This window comes from Aythya fuligula, chromosome 14 (assembly GCF_009819795.1).
Source record: "Aythya fuligula isolate bAytFul2 chromosome 14, bAytFul2.pri, whole genome shotgun sequence".
NCBI lineage: Eukaryota > Metazoa > Chordata > Aves > Anseriformes > Anatidae > Aythya > Aythya fuligula.
The window spans coordinates 18,111,767-18,119,993 of NC_045572.1; the positions used below are offsets into that span (position 1 = coordinate 18,111,767).

General features: G+C 51.6%; 1 protein-coding gene across 1 annotated transcript in view; it reads left to right on the forward strand.

Annotated features, from left to right (window-relative positions):
• Positions 1-5,843, forward strand: part of PDLIM4 (PDZ and LIM domain 4) — a 41,769-nt gene extending 35,926 nt beyond the window's left edge. Inside the window, exons 6-7 of the mRNA XM_032197017.1 lie at positions 2,525-2,645; positions 3,248-5,843. Coding sequence (XP_032052908.1) covers positions 2,525-2,645; positions 3,248-3,452 — 326 coding nt within the window. The 3' untranslated portion in view covers positions 3,453-5,843. The remainder of the gene's footprint in view (positions 1-2,524; positions 2,646-3,247) is intronic.
• The last annotated feature ends 2,384 nt before the right edge of the window (positions 5,844-8,227 follow it).

The following is an 8,227-nucleotide window of genomic DNA, read 5'->3' on the forward strand; positions in this document are numbered from 1 at the left end:
CCAAATCAGGATACCAAGCGCACGGGCAGAAGCTCGGGGCAGCATCTGGGAGTTTGAGAAATGTTGTGGCCGAGCTGGGCATCACGGGGAAGGTCTGTGGATCTGCAAACGGCATCTACGTGGCAGTGGCTTTCCTGGAATTGTTTGTTTGGATGCAGTGGTGTAAAGGGGCTGAGTAAGATCAGCGATGGAGAACCCTGTGCCTTTTTAATAAACGGCATTTACACGGGGACGTGGATGGTCCTCAGCAGTGCAGGAATAGAGATCAGGAGCTTTTGGCTCACTTCTCAGCTCTGTCCCAGCTTCCTGTCTATATCATTAACTTGGGTAGTCGCCAGCTCTGACCATTCAGAATAAGATCCCCAAACGATACATTTCTGCCTCTTTTTATTCGCCTTTCAACCCTAAGTCCACTGAGGCTTTTGTGTTCAAGCCTTCAGGCTTCGCTTTACAGTCACTGGGGCTAAAATCTTCTTCTTGTTTCCTTCCAAGAGCCTCGGACTCTAATCATGTGAATCCAGGAACTTAGATTTTATGGGAAAATAACAACTACTGCAAATCTCATTACGAAGCTGCAAGAGTTAGGGAGCCAGGCTGCCGCGCTCTGGGGGCTCAGTGAATGAAATGGCAGAACGGTGTTTTGACGAGGAGATTATTGCTTCTTGCTTCCCAGGAAACACAACCGCAGGTAGCTTCTGATCATCAGGAGTTTCCACCAGTTTGGGTTTTCTGGGTGCCTGCGTGGCTGGGGTCACCCGTGGGGGCACCAGGGGGAAGAACCACGGCCGTAGGCTGGCAGGGAGCTCCCCGTGGGACAGGGACACGGCGCTGTGCTGCCTCCCCGCATCTCCACACCAGGAAGGAGCAAATAGGAAGCAGCCGAGATAATCCCAGGCAATAAAGCTGCTCCCCCTCTTCCTCCCATTCTTGTGCAGGGAGACGGAGCAGAACTGCAGCCTTGCTGGTTTGTTCGGTTTAATAAGGTTTTTATTTATTTGTTTGTTTTCTTTTTTTTTTTTTTTTTTTTTTTTATGCTTCTCGGTTGTTGCTTTTTTTGGGAAAAAAAAAGCAGCAATCTGCTGCAGTCACATCCTGGTGCTCTGCCAGCCTCTCTGATGGGCTTTCCAGCAGGCCTGGGGCTGTGCAGCCCCACGTTACCTCGGTTCTCGCAGCGCTGTCGGTGTTTCGTAAGGGTTACCAACAAGGTGCACCTCGGTGAGGAGCACCTCTCTTGGCAGAAAGCTCTGCGATGTTTCAGCAAAGCTGAAATCACTGGGAGTGTTTGTGCTAGGTTGTTTTACAGCTTCCACCCTGTTACATTTCCCTTAAGCCTACGCATGTCACAAAAATACCCAGTTTGGCCCAGGGCTGCTGCGTGTTGTCCTTTTAAAGTCAGGCTCTCCCCTGCTGGGCAGCTGGGTACCTCGGAGAAGGGGCTGGTTTATATGGGAAGCATTTCTACTGGAAGCTCTGTCTTCTCCAGCATTCCCAGCCCTGTCCTGGTACTGGGAGCACTGGTGCACAGTGGTGTGCCGGATGGGAGGAGCAGGCCCTGCTGCTGGCAGTGCCCTTTGGAGCACGACGTGTAAACCTGGGCAGCATCAGGAATCCACCCGCAGTGAGGCACTGATTGCAGATACGGAGAAGTCTCCTTAAAAAGTGCAGAGCCGTAGTGGGCACTTTGGGGCAAAATCCAAGCACAAATTTCCAAACGTTTTGCAGCATGCACAGATGCCTCAACCACAAAGCAGCTGTGCCCATGCCAAAACCTCACAGAGCTCAGCAGGGTCTAATCACACCTTTAAGGGTCGCCGTTTGCTTCATTCCTTCCTTTCCTGTAGTTGGACCTCTGTGAAAGGAGACCTCATGCCCCAGAAAACCTCATTTTCTATGAGAAGGTTTTATTTTAGATTAGATTATTTTAGATTAAAGTAAACGAGCCTTCTAGGAAGAAAAATGCACGCAGTTGTGGTCGTTTGTTTCAATTTCCCTAGTTCTCCAGAAGACTTTCATCTTTGGCTCCTTGGCGGTGGTGGACTCAGCAGGTGCGCCCAAATGTTTGTGGGCTGGAACCGATTCTTCCTGGAGCTTTTTGGAGCTTTTTGCCATTTGTCTTTCTTTCCTGACTCACTAAACAGCACTGCAGCCAGATTCCTCTCTCATCTCCAGCAGACTGCGTTGCCTTTTGGCAATGTAGAGGTATTGAGGTGGTGCTGTGGCAGTACAAGGGGAGAGGAGCAAAGATTTCTACTGCCATCCACGCACCGTGCGGATGAGCAGAAGATGAGCAGAGGGTCCATGTGCTGTCCTGCGGGCACCTGTGAATGCTGTGTGACTTTTAAAGGGAGTTGGTCTCACTCTTTACTCTGTAGTTCCTTACAAGCAGGTTGTGACAGGCAGTGTGTGTGTTCTCCTGGGAAAAATAACTAAAGAACTCGTCTGGCTCCTTAATGAAAATTTAAAAAAAAAAAACAGCTCTCAGAGGACAAGTTTTCAGTCTGTGTCTGTCTCAAACTCTTGGCAGGTGAAAAACTCGACAGACTGAGCAACCCCCGGAACGTCAAGCCTGCAGTGCCGAAGCTCGGCGGTGCCATGTCTGGAATGCAGATGCTCCCTGAGTGCACGAGATGCGGGAACGGGATCGTGTAAGTGCCACGCAGGGACGTGGCTGGGTCGTGTCCCACCAGAAATGCAAGTTGGAGGCTACAGCAGAGTCCCTGAATCCCTTGGTGGTGGTCGGTTTGTTGGTTTTTGGGGGTGTCTGTTTGTTTTGCTAACCATGTCTGAAGCTAGGGTTGAGGTAGACAGCTTGGCTTGCCCATTTTAAAGGAATCCTGCAGCAAAATGTGGGTGATTCATTGAACGGTTTGTGCCCTGCTTGTCACAGTAACTCAGCAGCCGTGTGTGGCACCGAAGGCACTCTCATTTCTTTGATGCCTTACTGAGGGAGAAATGCCACGAGGGTCAAGTGTAAGAGGCCTGTAACTATTTGTGTTTGTTTGTTGAAGAATTGCTCTCAGGGGATGTACACTGGGTCATGTTTCAGGGAATAGAGGTGCTTTTCTGCTTCTCCCTGTTGTAATTCATGCTCTGCTCGAGCTGGGCTTGGTGGTGCTGGGTTCTGCAGATGCCTGGCACGGCAAGGGGACAAGTGATGGGGAAGGAGCAGGGGGTCGGAGAGGCCCCCGGTGCTGCTCGTGTCCCCGTGCCCCTCTCGGTCTGACCCACGCTCTCCCCATCTCCCCAGGGGAACCATCGTCAAAGCTCGGGACAAGCTCTACCACCCCGAGTGCTTCATGTGCGACGACTGCGGCCTCAACCTGAAGCAGAGGGGGTATTTCTTCATCGAGGAGCAGCTCTACTGCGAGACGCACGCCAAGGAAAGAGTTAAGCCCCCCGAGGGCTATGACGTGGTGGCTGTTTATCCGAACGCTAAAGTGGAACTTGTCTAAATCCCGCTCTGCTCCGCAGAGGTCAGACGGCGCCCGCCCACCCACATGCACGCCGCCGGCTTCGCAATGTGGCTGTAATCAACCCCGATTACTAAAGCCCGAGTAAAATGCCTTCTCGTAGATAAAACCGTTTACACTTGGGATCTCGAGGGGATGGTGTTGAAAGCGTATGAACAGGTTTTTCCCTTCTCTTTGACACTCTGCTTTTTTGGGTTGCTGTGCCGGGTTATTAGTCTGTGCCATAACCTTATCCCAGATCTGCATAAATATTGATTCATTCCCTAGGGTTTTTTTTTCCTATAAAACTACTATACCTCCCCCCCATCCGAAAAAGCAAGGAAGACGTTTTAAAAGCTCGAAGAACATAAGGCACTTTACCAAAAGAAGCTGATTCCTCTGCCGTGACTTCAGCCTCCTGCCCACGGATGACTGCTCTGTGCCCCCCCTGCACCGGGCATCCCACACGGCTTTCCCTGCTCCCAGCACTGCTGTTCTGTGACCTGGCCGCCTCGCAGCACGTGTAGGGGATGCTGAGGACGGGGTGCTGAGGACGGGGTGCTGAGGCAGGATGCGGAGCCCACCTGGCTGCCCCCACGCTGCTCCTCCTGCCTGAATTCCCGGCCCCTTTGCTTCCGTCCTCCCGACTCCGACCCAGCTTTGGTTACGCTTCTGTGGTCCTCCCCATCTGGCTCTGCTCTGACCTCACAGCTGGGGAGGGGGAAACAAAATCCCCCCAGGCACTTCGGAGGTAACGTGAGAGCTCTTGGAGCCCACCGTGAGGCCCCAGGGCTGGAGCGAGCCGATGCAAATCCATGCCCATGCCCTGAGACTGTGCTTTTAGCCAGGTTTCTCTTGGCCTTTATTTTATGGGGGAAAAATAGAGGATCTTGGGATGTTGCTTTGTTGGAGGAATGTTTTTTATGTTAGTGTTTAGAGGAGAGAGGTGTGGTTTAGACACCCTGCTGTTAGACGCCACCACGATGATGGTGGAAGCCGTGTGGGTGGTACCATGAGGCCCTTTCCGAAACATGTTTCTGCGCTTTATAAATGAGAAAGTGCCTTCTGTACAGGCAAACCTTTCATTTCTGCGTCACTATTTCCCCATGTAACGGATCAGCGGGGTTTGGTCAGGGCGTTACAGGGCCAGGCAGAGACCAGGCGCTGCGGTGCCTCGCGGGGCTTCCAGCAGCTCCTGCAGGCACTGGGCTTTGGCCTCAGGACTGCTCCTGTCTGAGGGGTGTGAAAGCAGAAGGCAGCGTGGTCGAGGCAAAAGCAGGACACCAGCAGGACACAGCAGCACTGGTACTCCAAAGGCTGCCAGGCTGCCTTGCAGCAGGGGGGTGCTGCTCCCCCAGCAAGCTTCCCACCCCCAAACACTGCCTCTTGCAGCCGGAGGGATGCCAGCAGCAGGACACCCACCCCCAGCTCCTTTTCCATCAGCATTTTCATTATCGAAGTGCAAGGAACGCACGGCAATTTTACCACACAGCTGAGCCTTGTTTTCCTTGTACTTGCACAGCCTGGCTCGGTAGGTTGGACCAGCTGAACGGGAACACTCGGGACAGCTGTGAGTGATTAGGAGACTAACACTAAGCAGGTATGAAGTGTTATTGCCCCTTGTCTGCAGGCCTCTGCTTGGAGCTCGTTACTTTGCGATCAGCAACAGCGTTTGTTCTGATTTCCCTCATTAACCTGGTGTGTTATGGGCCGGCAGCGGTGCTTTGGAGTTGGTGCTGCACCCTCTGTAGCAATGGGCCCGTTCTGGGGCTGCACCACAAATACTGCCCGCAGGTCACTGCTGCTCCCTTCACTGCTCTGCTTGGAAGTTCATGCTCCTCCCAAACCCAGGGCCAGAAATCCCCCCAGGGCTCTCCCACGGTGCCGCAGCAGGAATTGCACACCGGCCGTGTTTCATCCCTGGCACCTTTTGTCCCCATTCAGTGCCACCTGTGGCTGGTTTCTCACCCCACAGGTGCCAGCTGTGCTGCAGCTCCAGCACAGGGAACACCTTAAAAATTGACGAGCTGGTTCAGCACCCGTGGGCTCTGAGCGCAGAAACGACGTGGAGAGAGCAGACCCAGGCTTTGCCTTTCTTTCAATTTGGAAATGCATTCCCCCAAATCAATTTTTCCACGCACACTCGTGATACTCTTTCCTATGAGTTATCAGCTGGTGTGACCCCCCTGAGGAGCTCAGAGCCCCCTCGCACAGCGATGCCCTGGGGCAGGTTGGTTTCTGGCTCCGTGCTCTAACAGATGCCTGAAGGCAGCGACGGCTCCGCCTCGCCCCGCTCACAACAAGGGCCAGCTGCACAAGCCTTACCTGTTAATTCTATTTAACTCTGTAAAACGTTTGTATGAGATACAAAATAAAGTTGTATTGTTGGTTTTATGCCTCGCTTTAATTGCTTTCGCTTTGATCCATTCCTCGGGTTTCTCCCTCAGCAGCACACGTGCGTGGCGGAGGCCCTCGGTGTCTGGATAAGGTGGGTGCTGGACAGACATTTAGACAGCTCCTGGTACCTGTTGTCTGGGGGGAAATTCTGCTGGTGAGTCCCAGCAGCATTGTTTCCCTTGTAGCAGCACCGCTTGGGATGCATGGAGGGAATAGCCTTGCTGCTCCCCTCTTAAAAGGGACTTGAATTTCACCTGAGTTTAAAGGCAGGATGATTCTTCTAATTCTTCATGAAAAGGCTTTCCAGCCCATTTCTGTTTCAGGCAGTAACGTGGGCCGTGCAGCTGTTGCATGCCAGCCCATGCTGCTTGCAGCCTGATTTCCCAAGCGTGGCACAAAGAGGATTTTCTTACCCCAAATCCACAGGTTTCCACTCCACAAGCCTTAATAAAACACAAGCCCTGGGACAGAGAGCTGCACCTCTCACCTCTCTAGCAACTCATCGTGCATTCAGAGTCTTACCTGAGGTCTGCTGTGTGGTTTTGGGGGTGCTGAGTTTGTGGTCTTTGTTGTTGTTGTTGTTCTCTTTTTCTTTTATTTATTTATTTATTTATTTTTAATCATGAGTCTTTCCTGCCCTTCTGCTCCCATTCTGCTTCCCATCAGGGTGCGGAGCTGGGCAGGGTGAGAGTGTCCCTGCCCTGCAAACACCCATGGGTGCCCTCTCCTTGGCACCAATGTAACACAGCTCACCAGGTCTCTGCATGTTTGCATCCAGAAAGCCAGAAATGTCACAGAAATACTGGTTCCCATGCAAAAAATACTCACTTTGTCTTTATTTCTGAGGCTTTCCAACTGGAATGGGGGCGGATGGCCCCTGTGCTGCTCGGGTGCCAGGGCAGGAGCTGGCACTGCCGGTGCTGCATTTGCCAGCAGGATCACAGCAATCATTCCCATGTCAGGAGCACTGGCTCGAGGGGCAGGCTCGCTAATCGCCGTTAATTTGGCACAAACAGGAGGGAGAACAGCAGCAAAGGCCATGGGAGAGACTGTTTGGAAGAGACATTCCCAGACACTTTTTTTTTTTCACGGGAGCTGGGGGGAGCATCTTGGCATTTCCAAGCAGCCAAACAAAACGTCCAACGACTGAATTAAACATCATGAGTTCATCCAGCGCTTCCTGCACACGTGTGTAATTAAGGAATTAAGGACTCAACAGGGCTGCTCTAACACTGCAGGTGAGCACTGAGAGGGTGAGGATAGGCTCGCTGGGGTTTAGCAACCGTATAATAGAGGGATGTTTGCCTACGTAGCTAAATCTTGATAGGCCTGCTTTGAATAGCTGATTAGTATTCAATTCACTGGTACGTGGGAAAGTGGGAAGCAATGCGAGTTATTTGCCTCCAACAGATAGGGAATCTAAAGGGTTTTATTTGGAAAGCATTAATGTATGGAAATTGTCTGAATGTGCCTTAAATATTTCAAAACACAGAGCCTCTGAGGATCTGCCTGTGGTACGAACTCTCCGGGCCTCCATTTTCATATAGTTTGGGTGTGCAACCCCGGATCTAATTAGCGCACATATTCAAATAATTAACATGCTGACGACTCTCCCTCCAGTCTGTGGTTTTTGGTTCCCCCCCGAACACAGACGTGGGGTGCAGGACTTGGTGCGCTGCTTGCACCAGGACCCCTGCTCCCAGCCCAGCGCCCCATGCCAGGCGCCTCCCCAGGCTCCTCCATGCTTTGTAAAAAGCTTTTTGCTGCTAAGATCAAACGTGGTGAAGGGCACCATCCATTAACTAAATGAGGTGGGAACGGAGCCAAATTGGTTCAAGTTCTAATTGTTTAACTTTTTCCATGTCTCATCACTGAAGTTTCCTACTTAGCCCGCATTATTTCCACCACCACACCCCCCTTTTTTTTTTTTTCTGCTGCTTTTGTTTGGAGTTGTTTAACTTTGCTTTTGTTACTGGATGGCTGCCCCAGGGACCTTAAAAAAATATCTCAGCTGTTCCATTTGTGTTGGGATAAAAGTCCTTGTGCCGTAGGAGGGGAGGTAATGGGAAAGAGGATTGCTGGAAAAAATGTTCCCTCTCCTCCCTTTCTCATGTGTGTAAGGGGCTATTTTAATTACTTTTTGGGGAAAAAACATCTTCCTCACACATATAATAAAACAGACAAAACTGCTCCTGACCGTACGGGAACTTATCTGCAAGTTTGTTTTGCCTCTCAGTTTCTCCCAGGGAAAGCACAGGCTCACAGGGACACCCACAGCGCTCCCCAAACCCAGGAGCAGCTTCTCCCAGCAGGACATTTAAATATTCCGGATTTTTATGCAGTCCTGGAGCAACTCTTCATGCGGGGAGAGCTGACGGGGA